General features: G+C 43.5%; 1 protein-coding gene across 1 annotated transcript; it reads left to right on the top strand.

The window, feature by feature from the left end:
* Positions 1-4,680: 4,680 nt before the first annotated feature.
* Positions 4,681-15,369, top strand: gltpd2a (glycolipid transfer protein domain containing 2a). The gene is made up of 5 exons (XM_063186847.1): positions 4,681-5,235; positions 7,015-7,085; positions 13,059-13,231; positions 14,545-14,898; positions 15,067-15,369. Exons 1-5 carry the CDS (start codon positions 5,157-5,159, stop codon positions 15,338-15,340), a joined length of 951 nt encoding a protein of 316 aa, XP_063042917.1. The 5' UTR covers positions 4,681-5,156; the 3' UTR covers positions 15,341-15,369.
* Positions 15,370-16,896: the final 1,527 nt, after the last annotated feature.

Raw genomic sequence — 16,896 nt, 5'->3', positions numbered from 1 at the left:
ATCTAAATCTGGAACGAAGTCGCGGGCCAAACTCAACAATTATTTTAAAAAACGAACTGAAATTGTGCATGCATGCACTTCACACTCCTAGTTAAATTTCACATACACTCTTTCCCATAATATTTGCCAGTTCAAATGTGTCTGCACATCCTGTGACACAGAAAATTTCATGTTCAAGTTGTGTTACGCTATACATTAATGGTGTTCTGTATGTAGGCCAACTGTAATACACATTTGAAATGATCTTGTGGGCCGAATAAAATGGCTCTGCAGGCCAAATTTGCCCCTCGGGCCTGAGTTTGACACCCCTGCTTTAGAGGCTCTGTACCATGCTTGCCTGGCTCTGTAGGCTCAGAGAGCAACTGCTTTGGAAAAAGATATGTTATTATACTAATGATTATATTATATTATATTATATTACAATAGGTGTTTATTAAAATGCATTTGAATTTCAAAACGTAACTTAACAGATCATTTGATTGTTTTTTATCACCACCTGTTCTTAAACTGAAGTGTATGCGATGAGAGCCGCAACGATCTCCAAATTGATCGCAGTCATTGAAGGTGAATGCACAGAAATGGCAAGAGAATTCTATGGGTTTCACAGTGCCTGGACCAGAATAGATGTCAGTTACACTACATTACATTACATTACAATGCATTTGGCTGACACTTTTCATTTAAACCAAACCGACTTGCAATCGAGGACATAATCATAGCTGACATCGCTAGTTAAAACAAAGTACACTGGAAATATACAGAGCAACAGGTGCATTATGACTGGAAAAATTGCACTTTTCATACATGAAAAGGGGGATCTTCTCCATGGTCCGCCATTTTGAATTTCCGAAAATAGCCATTTTTTAGCTGCAAAAGTTACTGCACTTGGACCATACTAGAAAATATTTGTTTATTAGCCTACTTAGTAAACTTTCATGTAAAGATCAAATTTGGCAATAGGCAGCCCAGTTTCAATGAGCAGCATAGTTGCAGTACCTTTTTTGACCATTTCCTGCACAGTGTCCCTTTAAATTCTATCTATTAAACTTAGAAAATGACATGAATTTCTAGATATTTTTTTGGCTTTCATGCCTTTATTCAGGCTAGGACAGTAGTAGTAGTAGTAGTAGCCTTTATTGTCCCCAAGGGGAAATTCCTCCTCACCACACAGGGTGCAGTCGCCGCAAGAGCGACAGAGACAGAGAGACAGTATGACAGGATATGAGTTGGAGAGAGACATTTGGATGCACCCAATAGTATATTGTTATAATTGTACAGTGTGTAAAGGTCTGTGCCAGTTGATTGATTTGCTTCAGTAAGCTAATGTCAAGGAAAACGTACAATAAAACACAAACGTATGTACCTTTTATTTTACTGACAAACTCGGCTGGGCCCAGGACAAAAACATCTGAAAGGGCCCTCCTCTTGATGCATACAATATAATTATGGGCCCCCTCTCTCCCTGGATCAGTCTGGGACAACATACACATTTGTGTTTGTGTGTTTGTGTGTGTGTGTGTGAGTGTGTGTGTGTGTGTGTGTGTGTGTGTGTGTGTGTGTGTGCGTGCGTGCGTGCGTGCGTGCGCGTGCTCTCGTACTGTTCAGATGTTCGTTCTTCTTGGACAGCGAATGATAAGATTACCTGAGCCAGAGCAATGATCTGTCCAGAGTCCACGGGTAGGCGTAAGACCATGTGACTAGGCCAGAGACCAGTGATAAGGAGGAGATGGCGGGGTTGCCAGATGTGACCGTTGATTTCCAGCCTCCCCCCTGACAAAAACTAGCCTGGGAACTCCCATACTGCCTTTAGTTCTACACAATCGTTTCGATCTGAAAGACAGTATGGCGAGGATGACTCATAACGTACAAGATCATGGGATCTGTGTCATAATGGCCAAGCATTCCGACCTTAACAGTTTCTCTGCCCAATCAGAGAGCAGGGCAGTGTGTCATAATAGCCAAGTATTCCGGCCCCATACGGAATTTACAATAGGCAACTCCCCAGACCTAATCTCACTTGTGATTAGGTCTGGTGTTAACCAGGCAATGAAAAAACGCCTGGAGGCATAAAATTCTACGTATTTCTACGCCCAATATCCTTTTTTTTTACTCACAGACGGTCATCCTTAACAGTAGGTGGGAAACCACCCAAGGGCAGTTCCTAATGAGTTTCCTGCAGGAATGAGTGACGTAAGGTCCTAATCTGCATGAGCTGCCAAGCCCCGCCCTCCCAGTGATGCAACATCTTCAGCGTTGCTTGAAAGTCGATGATAATCAGGCTATCATGAGCTGCCTTGCCCCTTTAGGAGACTAGCAGGGGTTCAGAAATGGAAAAAAGTAAAAGTCCGGAATTGTTGTTGTTTGCATTTGCAATTGCAATTGTTTGCATTGTGAAAGTGAGAGCCGAAAGCCCACCTGGGAAACTCCAACACTCATTGCCATTGTGACACAGCACTCAAGTGCACACTGCACACAACTAAATTACATTTATGCTTCACCCATGCTAGGGGGCAGCCCCCCATGGCACCCCAAAGTAGCAGTGTGGTGGGACGGTACCATGTTCAGGCTACCGCTGTCATGGAGGAGAATGGGATAGCACTGGTTAATTACTCCCCCCACCAACATGGCGGGTTGGAAGTCGAAACGGCAACCTTTTTTGGCTACAAGTCTGACGCCCCAACCGCTTACGCCTTGCATTGGTGACTTGTAGAGCAATTTCTGTTGGAAATTCATTCATTTCACTTTCAATGGTTCTCCTCCAGGTTGTCTTTGGTCTCCCTCTCCTGCGCTTTCCTTCTGGTGTCCATCGAAGTGCCACTCTTGTGATGTCGTGCATGTCTCCATGTCTGTGCATCCAGTAACCCTGTGTAGCTCCCTGTTTCATATTTTCTGAGGCCAGAATACTTTTTGAATTCTCCTTAGGCATCTGCTATGAAAGCTGGAAAGTTTGCCTATGTCCTTCTCAGTCATTCTCATTCATAAAGATGAACAGACATAACACAGCTGTCGTAAACTCAAATTCACAGTGGGCCAAATTAAAATCTGGAATGACGTTGATTTTTTTTTTTTTAGACATGGGTTAATATTGTGAATTTACGCAATTAATACTCAAAGGCAAATTATACAAACACTCGAATATGGCTGAAATAGCTTAAACACGGTAAATGGGTATGTTGGCCCAGGCCCAGGGAGAGAGGGGGCCCAGAATTAGGTCTCCCACTGCACTGCCACTGCTATCAAAGTTATTCAATATGATAGACCAGTGGTTGGTTGCCTACGTTTTTCTGCCGGGACCCCCTTTTTGCACCCAATAATATTTTCATGATCCCCACCCATTCCAAACACCATATTGCTTCATTTTAAATTGTAATTTCTAAAAAGTATATAGGCTACCTGTATTAGTCATAGAAATAAATACTTTTATTCAACCTAGTTATAGAATTGTGTTACTATTAACCTATTGTTTTACCATTTTTATGACAACTTCCTTTTGTCGACGACCCCCCTGCAGTATCTCTGCAACCCCCCAGGGGTCCCAGCCCCCGGTTTGGGAACCACTGTGGTAGACCAAGATAAAGCATAGCATCACCAGTGCAACAAAGTGGGATCAAGCCTGGTCCCCTAAGGGGGCATGATCCTCTCCTTCTTCTTCTCTTTTTTTCCCGTCTGCTGTTAAGTGGCGGCTTGCATATGATGTGCACTACCGCCATCTCCAGCACTAAAGGAGCTTTGCTCGTTCTGAACCTCCGCTGGTCTTCTAAATGAAAGGGGCGTACACCTGAGGTCACATGGATCCCGGAAATGTGACCCTCATGAATCGTATACCTTATCAATCGTCTCTGCTACTACCACTTCTACTGTTGCCTCATCTGTGTGTGTGTGGAGCATTTTGTTGCCACGGGTTACGTCACAAACAGGTTAAAGGTCAGCCAGGGATCCAAAGGGTGAAAGAAGCAACCAGGGTTGCCAGATTTTGCGTTTTCCCACCCTTTAGGGCTGTTTAGGACCGCCATCTGTGGGTTCAAAAAAAAAGAAAGAAAGAGAAGATATTTGGGCGTGTTTTTCTGTAGCCTACATTTATGGCCCTAGAAATCAGCCGCATTTATTCCAAAATGGATGGGATTTACCGGTAGTGCCTTTGGGTGTTTTTTTGAGCATGTATTGGGGTTGGAAATCATCTGTCACATCTGGCAACTCTGGGAGCAGTGTAGAGGAGAGGACATGCGGAAAAAGGCAGAGACACACGTCAGCTTCCCATGTCTAAGAAAAAAAGCAACAGGAGTGAGGAGAGACACGAAATAACAAGAAAGAGACGAAGAACAGAAGTAGTGAGAGGAGAGGAACAGGAAGGCTCTGAAGGATCAGAACAGAGAGAATAAGAATGGGTACGGAGGGGTAGGGCCAATACGGACAGACTGTTTGAAATGAGAGGTGAGAGGTGGAGAGAAGGGATTGATAGAGTAAGTTTGGAGGGGAGAGGCGAACACACAACACGTGGTGACAGAGACGGAGCAAGAGTAAACGGGAATAAACAAGAGTGGAAGAGAGATCACAGAAGAAGGAGAGAGAGAGAGAGAGAGAGAGAGAGAGAGAGAGAGAGAGAGAGAGAGAGAGAGAGAGAAAGAGTACAAGAGGAATAGAGACAGAGAGGAGAGAAAAATAGCTACAGGAATAGAGAGAGAGAGAGAGGAAGAGAGAGACAGATACATGTCTAGAGAGTAAGGGGGAGGAAGAATTAAACATGTATGGTGTTAACAGCAAAGTTGTCCATGATGCTCGGTGACCATTGAATAGAGAGTGAAGAGCTGATGAAGGAAGAGAGGACAGAGACAGAGTTTTAAAAAAGACAGGAAGATAAAGAAAAAGAGGGTAGTGTTACGTGCAGTCAAGCTGCCGATGCCTGACGCCGAATGACCAGTGATTGACCAGAGAGAAGAGGAGCGTAAAAGAAAGCCAAATAGAACCACACGTGACAAGAGAGAGAGACAGAGAGAGGATAGAAAAGGAGAGAAAGAATAGAAAAGAATGAGAGAAAGAGGTAGAGAGTGTGTGTGAGAGAGAATAGAAAAGACAGAGAAGGGGGGAAAGAGAGTGTGGTGTTATGTGCTGGACAGCTGTTGGTGACTTGACGGTGAGTGACCAGTGGACAGCGAAGTATGAGGCCACTGCTCCGTGTTTACCTGCTGCCAGCCGCCATCTTGGCTCTAATGCTCTTCCTCAGCTCATACTGGCTGCGTAAGTCACATGTCATTACTGTTATCATTATTGCTACTGTTATTGTTATTGTTATTATTATTATTATTATTATTATTATTATTATTATTATTATTATTATTATTATTATTATTATTATTATTATTATTATGATTATTATTATTATTATTATTATTATTATTATTATTATTATTTGCTTCCAGTGGCCATGTTGACTAATGCTCTTCCTCATGATTATGATGATGATGATGATGATGATGATGATGATGATGATGATGATGATGATGATGACTAGCAGTAGTTGTATTACCTCCCTTAACAACAGAACTCTCTTTTTTGATTGTCTGATGGGGTGACCATTCATTGAACCGATCAAGCGTCTAACTTCTACTTAGAATCTTTGTTTGGAATGCCGACGTACAGTATGTAAGGGATAAAGTTGTAGGAATCATGCATATGACCTATGGAAAATTAAATAATAATAATATTGGCATTCCAAACGAAGATTCCAAGTGCATCCAAGTTAGACGCTTCCAACAGAGAATGTGGATAATGGTGAAGCTACAGTAATGTCTTGGTGGAGGCAATTCCGTTTCCGTTCTGTGCACGTCATCAGATTTCTAAGCCTCCTCTCCGCTATTAACTTTGTCAAACCGGTCACCTCATCGCCAGTTATCCCTTACTTATTTAATGGCAGCGACCATGCTGCATTCTATTCCTCAATTCATTCTTAACCAGGCTCTGGGAAACTGGTAGCCTAGTAATGGCCCGTGTATACCAGGCGCTACCTACCTACGCGACCCAGGTAGATGGGGTGGTTGAAGAAGTTTCGCCATGAATTTGCTTTATTCGCTCTGGACGTGGCATTGACATGTTTGATTCAGCTAATCACATAACGGCTCTGTCTTGACTGTCTTGACAGCCTGGGACATTCGTCGATATAAACGTTCCAATTAGTTTTCGCCGAACCGCGTCATAGTGAATTGCCTATGATTAGCTTGAGTTTAATAGTCAAAATTCACTCTGGTCGCTCAAGAGAAATACTCCATTTACACTTGAATACATTTGGGCTTGCATGACCATGGGGACCCCAGTTTGAGTCCAACCTGGGTCATTTTCCAACCCTGCCTCCATCTCTCACTCCAATTCATTTTATCAAATTAATACATAACCCCCCCCCCCAAAAAAAAAAAAAAAAAAACCAACAACCATGTATTAAAAAATAACTTGTGGGATGGCTTGTCGTGAGGCTGTGTTGCACCTGGCTGTGTTAGCCATACATAGGATCCCAGGTATGCGGGACCCAAGTATGGATAGTGGGGCATCCTGGAATGGGAGAAGTATGGTGGGTGGTACGCGAGGGACACCAAGAGTGTGTGAAGCATATGGGTCTGCTTTCTGAAGGCGTAGGAAGTGTGATGGTGTAGCCATCACTAGGGTTGTGAGTGCACTCTGACTGTCACGCCAAGGAGCCTGGCTCTTTGGTGTAGCGGTCAGTGCCCCAGTTTGCTACCCCCGAAAGTCTGGGTTGGAGTCCCATTGGGCCAAATCTACTCCCCTTCGCTACACTGGTTGTCCTACAGATTCTTTTAATTCTAATTCATAATAGACCGTTTCTGGTTGTATGTAACTGCACTGTAGATATTGTGTGCTCACACTGCATGTGTAGGTCCCAGAGCTTGTGACCATGTGTCTATATGTGTGTGTGTGTGTGTGTGTGTGTGTGTGTGTGTGTGTGTGTGTGTGTGTGTGTGTGTGTGTGTGTGTGTGTGTGTGTGTGTGTGTGTGTGTGACTCTCAGCTCAGGGCAGTCCGCAGGGTTGCGACTCCCTCTGGAGACCCTGCCTCAGTGTGTATCAGTCCACTAGCAAGGTGACACACACACACACACACACACACACACACACACACACACACACACACACACACACACACACACACACACACACACACACACACACACACACACACACACACACACACACACACACACACACAGACCACACACACACACACAGAACACACATACACACACACACACAAAGAATGCACATACACACAAGTAGGGAGACAAAATACACACACACACACACACACACACACACACACACACACATACAAAGAATGCACATAAACACGAGTAGGGAGACAAAATACGCACCCACACATGCATACATACACACACATACACGCACACACACACACACACACACACACACACACACACACACACACACACACACACACACACACACACACACACACACACACACACACACACACACACACACACACACACACACACACACACCTCACGCGTCAGATCACACAACCTCCAGACCATGAATACGAAATGAAACGGTAGTATTATGGGATGGTCAGGACCAGGCTAATATAATTGCTGCCTTGGAACTAGAAGTTCATCAGGGTTGGAGCAGGAGTCACCCAACAGTTTTTTCTTCCTTTTAAGGGTGCTGACCAAAATATTGTAAGACTGAAAAATGAAAAAAGGTCGCACCATGCATAGGTTTCTTTTTATTTACACAGACGCGTTTCGGCGCTCTGCCTTCCTCAGTCTGTGTAAATAAAAAGAAACCTATGCATGGTGCGACCTTTTTTCATTTTTCATTGGAACTAGAAGTAACATCACCAAACCAAAAAATACGTCTGGGAGTGCAAGACACACCTCCATTATTTAACCCATTTTGTCCTAAGCCCTTTTTGGGAAAGGGTACCCTCTACCTATTAAATCCTAAATATCTCAGCCTCCGAAGCACATACAAACTTGAGATGAGTTGCATTTAAAAGCTAGGACCCTCGTTTTGCCTTAGAATGTGTTCATTCAGCTCTATCTTACCCACATTTTTAATAAAACAGCTAAAATCTAAAAAAACTGATTGCAGCGTATATGTGTCTCCAGGACACAATGGGTTAACGGAAGAGGAGGAGTAAAAACAGTTTGTTCCCAGAAATAGTACGGTCAGGACCAGTAGTTCTAGTCAGTTTGGTGGCATAGGCAAGCACCAATTTTCTTTTTGCATATAGAAATTGGCATTTGTAAACATATCGTTGAATATCTCATCAAGCACAGCTGACCTAGTACCTATATACGGACATGTATTCACTGAGTACCCATGAATAATCATTGGGAATGTAAAGTTTAATTTTTCATTTTGCTCGACATCCTATTTCTGTGGTACTTTCTGGTATAACTATGGCGTCCCAAGATATCTTGTCTGAAGACATCCACCTTGTCTGCTTATGCCTTAAGCCTCCAAAGTGTTCACCTGTCCCTTTATCAATTCGGCCATCGGTGGGCCTGGACATGAGTGTAAGGGTGTGGTGTAAGACCAGGCCAGGGCTTCTACAAGCTAAGATAAGATACGGTGAGGCTTTATTATCTCGTCAACAGATTTTTTTTAATTATTATTTTTTTAAGTCAGCTTGAACCAGGATTTTTTGCTCCCATTTTTGATCTAGTCATTTGGTTGCCCTGCTCCTGGGTCAGATTTTTAGAAATCTACTGCTTTGTCTCTTCAAGAGAGAAATTTCTTATGGACACTGAGAGAGTATAAACACATATAAACACATATAAAGAGCCAAGACAATAAACAATAGCAACAGGAAAGAGTAGCCAGCGCTCTATAGTATTTTCTCCAGGATGAAGGGGTGCATCTTATTCCTTTTACGGCTTGACAGACTTTTGAACTGCACCCAAAGCACTCTCCTTTGAGTCAAGGTAGTTAAAGCATTAAAAACCCTTTATTTTACATCGGGGTAAACATGTTAAAAACGCAGACCGGTTTCAGCCGTCTGGCCTTCATCAGCCGTCTGGCCTTCATATATAGAGGCATTGAAAGAGTGGTAAGAAAATGCTGGATAATAAAAATGCTGAATAGTAAAAAGCTGAATAGTAGGAAATAAAATGGCAAAGGACAACATAATAGACAACATAATGGAGGATAGACATCAGACACAGGTCATATTCAAAATATCAATCTCTTTACATTACAAGCATCATAAGAAAGGCCTGAAGTCAATTTCATCATTTAGACCTGGGTAGGTCATAGTATCCATGCTGTGAATCCAAAAAGTCTGTAATCTTTTCAGTCTGTCTCCTCCCCTTATAGGCTCCTGTATATGCTCTATGGCTTCTACTTAAAGGAGATTGTCATTTTTGTTATGGGGTGTGTGAAGAAGTGGCGTGCCATAGGATAATCCTGGTTATTAGTTCTGATGGCATATTTGTGTTCAGCCACTCTGTCTTTCAGTCTCCTCTTGGTGTGACCTATGTAGAAGCAGGGGCAAGTGAGGCAGTACAGTATACTACAAAGGTTGTGTTGCAGTTAATGAAGTGCTTAATTTTATACACTTTGTTAGTCTTAATGTCCATGAATTCTTTACTTTGAATTATGTTCATACAATAGTTGCAAGAAGACTGTAAACACTTGTATGTACCTGTTGGACGCCGTTTAGCCACTGGTCTCCCGTCTTGGTTGGTAGGTAACTGTGAGACAGTTTGTCTCTCAGGCTCGGGTCACGCTTATAGCAGAATGTTGGCTGATCTTTGAAAGTGTCCTTTAGTGCAGGGTCACTTCTGAGGATATCCCATGTTGGACTTGATAATGTTTTTAATCTGGTGACTTTGAGTGCTGTATTGCATGACAAACCTGATGTTGGATGCTGCTTGCTTTTTCTTTTTCTTTTTAGAGGGCTTGAGGAGCTGTGAGCGATTTGCCTCTGACTCCCTTTTCTGAGCTGTAGTTAAGACAGTTGTTTTGTATGACCTGTTGAGGAAGCGTGTGTCAGACTGGGTGTTGAAATCTGTGTCTTTGTCACATATATTCGTCTCAATCTTTGAAATTGTCCAGATGGAATGTTGTCTTTAAGGTGTTTCTGATGAAAAGAATCAAAGTGTAGCAGGGTGTTACGGTCAGTGGGCTTTTTGAATAGAGTGGCATGAAGGCTTCCATCAGTGTCTCTGGTTAGATCAAGGAAGTTGATGGTCTCTTTCGAGTATTCCAAGGATAGTTTTATATTCTTATTGGTGTTGTTAATATAGTTGTGGAATTCATGTAGACTCTCTGGTAGGGTGACCAGATTTGGATTTGTAAAAAGGAGGACACTTTTTTTCTGGGGGGGGTCATCGGTGTATGCCATTGGTCATCGGTGTATGTCATCGGTGTATCTGTGTATCTACAGGTATGAAAGTATATATGGGTATGAGGTATGATAGTAGGCCTATAAAGTATCAACGCATCCAAAATGGTAATTTGTTTAAAAGCCACTCAAACTTTTTGGCATGCACATTCATTTGTCTACCATAAATGACAATAAAAATCTCTTCAGTTACGTCTATAGGCCTATCATAATTTGTGTGATCATATGATGCATAGTGTGCCTTTGTTACAATCCTAGATAGTAGGCCTAACACCTATATTGGAGTAGCTTAACAGTAACAATGCAGCTCAATTTCATAGGCCTATTCTAATTACTGCATAAGGTTTTTAAAAATAGATTCACCATCATGTAGGCCCATCTCAGCCATTCCCCACAAAGATGAACAGCATTAGGCTATATAACATTGGAAACTAAATATAAAAAACACAACATTTGTGGTTTTCAACTGAATTGATAATGAAGTTCTATTAGGCTACATATGGCTTTAGGCTTAGGCATTAGGCTATGTTTATAAGACACCTCACAATTTACCCCTCCACTGTCATCCATTAGGCCTATTTAGATAGGCTATTTGCATGGTGCTCAGAGATTAGCAATGGGCACTGCAGCCATTAAGAGAGGAACTGGAGTTTTACCTACCATTAATAAGATAACCCATACAGCGTTATCAATAACTGCAAAGGCAATAGAGCTCTTCAGCGTTGACGTCAACTTGTATGCGGCGGTTGGACTTCCGGTTCTATGGCGATTTTTTTACATTGCAACACGCCATAGAGATTCAGGTTTGGCAAAAATATAAGTTGCACGCCAACAACGAACATTAGCGTGTCCCCGCATCCCTTTCTCATTAGTGGAACGGATCGTATCATCATGTTGGTGTATTCACATGTTAAATCATGACGATTTTAATTCAATATTGCTAACCCCTTTCTGATCATTAAAACTTCCGAACTACATACTTTCCTTTGGTTGCCATGGGTACAACCCTCCGCACGTACATGACGTTAGATACAGGCGCCGCTTCTGTAGTCGCCAAAAGTTTCCGGGTTTAGCATATGGACGCAACATCGTATTTATGTCGAAGTTTGACACAAAATGATCAACCATGTCATACCTACAGCCTATTTTTAACACCCTCGACAGCTTGCGGGGGTTCGCTAAGCGCGTGCTTGCACTCGGAGCTTATTTGAAACTGGCCCCTATTCATTCCCAATGGGAGGCCGGAAGCCGATACGAACCAGGAAGTCCTTAAATGCTAACATGAAAGACTACAGTCTACTACATGCTTCCGCGTTACTGAAGAGCTCTATAGACAGAAGAAGACGCTGATGAAGAAGAAGCTTAATTTCTTAACTCAGGAATGAGTCCTTCTAGCTCCGAGAAATTGCTTTTGCAAATAACTTGGAAATGTCAGATCATGAAAGAATTTTTAGGCTAAGTCTTGTGACAAGGTGTAACAAAACTTGTACCTCCCTAAATGATGGATTTGGTGGTGTTACTAGGCATACTCCTGTGTTAGATTACCTTTATACCTGGCTTCACACGCGGGAATTTTTTTCAACTCCACCGCGAACGTGCATTTGCGTTTCTATCGGCATTGCAGTCCGTCGAACCGGCGGACAGATGCGCTTTCGCTTGTAAACATGGGGCGCACTGGCTAGTCCCCTAGCCCTAGGCTACTTCTTTCGGACACATGGTGCGAAGTGGCTAGATTTGATGAGAAGGGCGTGACTAATTTGTGAACGGTAGAGAGAAACCTGGAGTGGAGTCAAATGGAACGGAGTGAAAATTACAGTGCAGATGAATTGGGTCTATATTTCAGGCAGTCCAACAAAATCCCGGACATTTCTGAAATTCCCCCCGGACATTTTTTTAGGTCTCAAAAGTAGGACATGTCCGTGGAAAACCGGATGTCTGGTCACCCTACTCTCTGGGCTCCCTTTGAACAAAATAAGTAGATCATCTATATATCTACAGAACAGTTTTATGTTGTCAAAAAATGCATTTCTTTCACTGTTGAATCCATATTTACTGTAGCTTCCCAGAGTCCCAAGTAAAGGCATGCGTATACAGGGGCAAAACTGGCTCCCATGCTGGTCCCTTTGCACTTCCTGTAAAGTTGGTCTTGGAACATAAAAACATTGTTTTGAAGTACCCATTCTGTCAGTTCCACTAGAAAGGCTGTAGGGGGCGTTGTTTCCTTTCTGTCCGACAAGTAGTGATTGACAGCTGCCAGTCCATCTGAATGGTCAATGTTGGTGTACAGTGCTTCTACGTCCATTATAATCCCAGTTTGTGTCTTTGACTTTTCAGTACATCTGTAGTATCTCTCACATAGGATGGAAGCTCAAGCACATATGGTTTTAAAAAATAGTCCAGAATTTGAGCCGCTGGTTCTGTTAAGCTACCATTCACGTCCACTATGGGCCTTCCATACAACAAACAATAAACATGTCAAAATAGATACAGACTATACAAAAGAACATGTGTAGTCAACTCTCTTCCATTCACATATCTCCACACACACTCGAGTGAGTTAGCAACTTGCTTTGTTCCTACCGGGAAATTGAATTGCAACCAAGTGAGTTGCTAACTTAATTAGCAATGGCACTTTCAAGAAACGCATGCACCCCTGAAGTGTTACCATTGTTTATCGCTATCCAGCCAAAGCCTCAGGCAGGCCACGACTGGGCCCATGGAGGTGATGTCCTCGTGGGGGAGTGTCCTGGCCAAGACTTTCAGGTGTCCCGCCTCTTCCTGCACCTGACTTCTGCCCTGGGGCCCGGCTCTGACGTCTTATTGGATGAATATCTGTCCAGCTGGGAGGAGCTTATCAAGTAAGACCAGTGGCATCAAGTGATACCAGGGCTCAATTTCTTGTCCAATGTTCTTGCCCAAACTTTTCTTTTATCTTGTTTTCATATACCTGAATGGATGCTAAATTATTGCAAAAATGTAAAAAAATATATATATTAAAACTTGTCATGTAGTTGAATTTTGAGTCATTATTGCTTGAAAGTGAAAGATGACATACAGTAGCCTAGTTTTGTTTTAAAGGGACACTGTGCAAGAAATGGTCAAAAAAGGTACTGCAACTATGCTGCTTATTGAAATTGGGCTGCCTACTGCCAAATTTGATCTTTACATGAAAGTTTACTAAGTATTAAACAAATATTTTCTAGTATGGTCCAAGTACAGTCATTTTTGCAGCTAAAAATGGCTATTTTTGGAAATCCAAAATGGTGGACAATGGAAAAGATCCCCCTTTTCATGTATGAAAACAAAAGTGCAATTTTTCCAGTCATAATGAATTTGATGCTGGTGGTAAGTATTAATGAAAAAGGTAACATTAGTGAATGGGCAGCATGAATTCTGGAAATAAACAACTAAAAATCTCACACAGTGTCCCTTTAAGAAAGGAACCTTAGGAATATTTCAGTGTTACAGTAACAGCACTCTGTGCTTCCATCTCTTTAAGAGTTGGTATGAAAGGCTAACTCAAGCCAATTTCAACATGCAGTTGTAATGCTCACACTACCCTTGACTTGTCAGTACCCGTTGATGCTGCATTTTTCGGCTCAGCCCTTTCTGAGATCTGAGCTATTCTAATGGGGGCAGATTTTGTTTACATTTTTAAAATTCTTAACATAGGCCTACTCCAAATATTTTCCCAAAAGCTATCGCTGTTTACTAGTTGTCCGCTGATATTGCGTAAGCTTTTGGATGTTTTTGGGAATATATCAAGATGTTTTTTTGAAGTGTAAACAAACACCTGCCCCCATTACAATGGCCAGGATCTTGGAAAAGGCTGAAGAAGAAAAACAAATCTCAGGTACTGACAAGTCCAGGGACGTGTGAACATTACAACTGCATGTTGAAATTTGCTGGAGTTCTACTTTTTTTATATATATATATATTTTAGGGGCTTTTTTATGCCTTTATTTGACAGGACAGTCGAAGATGGTGACAGGAAGCGAATGGGACAGAGAGACAGGGGAGGATCGGGAAATGACCCCTGCCAGACTCGAACAGGGGTCCCCGTGGGTGGGCATGCAAGCCCAAATGTGGGGGGGCTTAGCGCGCTGCGCCACAGCGCCCCCCTTGGAGTTCTCCTTTAACTGTGGCGATTTCACTGTGTACTTCCACACAGGTTCATGAATGCCCTCGGGCCTCTGGTCAGCTTCTTCTCCCACAAGGTCCAGGAGAAGATCACAGTCCTCCGCGAGCTCTCCTCCTCCTCCAACTCCACTGCCGCCTCTGTGGGTGACCACCACCAGCTGGACCACGATGGTGGTGGTGGGGCAGCTTCAGTGAGGGAGAGGCCGAGGCAGAGTAGGAGTGGGGCGGCGGCGCCCTACCGCTCCGTCCTCTCCATGCTGGACTACGAGCTGCGCTCCAACCTGGTGGACTTCCACCGCGAGACGCCGTCCGGCAGCCGCACGCTGCTGCGCCTGCACCGCTCGCTGCTGTGGCTTCGGCTGCTGCTGGACAAGCTGTGCGAAGGGGCCCCCCAACAACCCCAACGGGGGCCCGACTTTGACCCCGACGACCCCCGCGGTGGTGGTGGTGGAGGTGGGGGTTACCATCGTCAGAGGACAGGTGGAGGGGGAGGTATCCACAACACAGACGATGACAATGACGATGACAATGACGATGACGATGACAATGACGTGGATGACATCGAGAGTGCGCTGCGTAGCCCTGGCGAGCTGTGCCGCGAGGCGTACAGGGAGGCGCTGGCGCCCCACCACCCCTGGCTCCTGCGGCAGGCGGCCGAGGTGGCGTTCGGGGCCATGCCGCCGCGCCGCGTCTTCCTGGAGCTGGTGTGCGTGCGCTCGCAGCGGCGCGCCACGCCCGTCATGCGCACGCTGGCACGCGCCATCCAGGAGGTGCACGCCAGGACTCAGCGGGCGCTGGAGCAGCGCGGCATGCTGGAACTGCCGTAACCTACCACGGAGACACACACACACAACGCACACACATACGCGCACACACAAACACACACACGCACACACACACACACACACACACACACACACACACACACACACACACACACACACACACACACACACACACACACACACACACACACACACACACACACACACACACACACACACACACACACACACACACACACACACACACACACACACACACTCCCCAAGACCCAGCGGGCACTGGAAGGGCACGTCATGCTACAGCTGCCATAACCATGGAGACACACACACAACACACACACACACACACACACACACACACACACACACACACACACACACACACACACACACACACACACACACACACACACACACACACACACACACACACACACACACACACACACACACACACACACACACACACACACACACACACTTGTACAACTGTCATAACTACAGTATGGAGACACACACACAACACACACATTTTGGGCTGTATATGTTCGTGCGAAGATGTACAGTCCAAAATATTGTCATAAAAAATTAAAACATTATCTGTAATATGTAAACTGTTACTTTTCATCATTAAAACAACTTTAGATGCAAAGATTTTTTGTTAGATGGCACTTTATGACGCAAACTTTACAAACATTGTTCAAAAAAAGGGGGCACCTGTGAGGTATTATTATACATGGCAACTTCTACAAAGCAGTCAAGGATTGTTGCACTTTGTTCTTTATCAAAATGTGCTTATTGTGATCAGAGCCAGGCGTCAAAAGTGAATTCATGGTGTAAGTACAACACTAGCACGTGATATTACATGGTTGTTAGTTACACCAGTTATTCCACAGCAAAACGATAGATTGTTGTTACTGAAAAGTGCTTCAAAATCAGCTTTGGCCTTTTCGGTGGGAGCGCTGGCTGTATCGATGTATAGACGTGTAGATACTGAAGATCGATAGGCCTAGATAGATAGATAGATAGATAGATAGATAGATAGATAGATAGATAGATAGATAGATAGATAGATAGATAGATAGATAGATAGATAGATAGATAGATAGATAGATAGATAGATAGATAGAGTAATATTGTTTTTTCACAGTTCGTTTATTTCACAATTTTCACAATTGACTCACATCAGTGGCAGCTCTTAATTATCAATTAAAACATTTTTAAAGAGAATTTTCGCAGCATTAATAGCTAAGTGGTTTTAAGTGTCATTTTCATTATTTCATTATTTAAATTATGACTAATTTTAATCATTCAATGCATGTCAGCCAAACATTTCAAATAGGCCTGTCTAAATCGGCCTCTTTCTCTTGTGAAGGTTGCACGGGGTTCCCCTGTTTCACCACCAGATGGAGACGGCGGTGCTATCAGGAGACGGTTCATGGGATGGATTAAAATGAATTAGGCCTGGGCTACGTCTAAATCTGTGACATAACACAACCACGTCACACGTTCTTTGCCCGGTAGCCTACCGGAGGCAGGCGCGATCCCGATGGTGATTTTCCTGTTCATGCCGAATCACTGCGGGGATATGGATGAAG

This window comes from Engraulis encrasicolus, chromosome 21 (assembly GCF_034702125.1).
Source record: "Engraulis encrasicolus isolate BLACKSEA-1 chromosome 21, IST_EnEncr_1.0, whole genome shotgun sequence".
Taxonomy (NCBI): Eukaryota; Metazoa; Chordata; class Actinopteri; order Clupeiformes; family Engraulidae; genus Engraulis; species Engraulis encrasicolus.
This window is presented reverse-complemented; position numbering and strand designations above follow the sequence as displayed.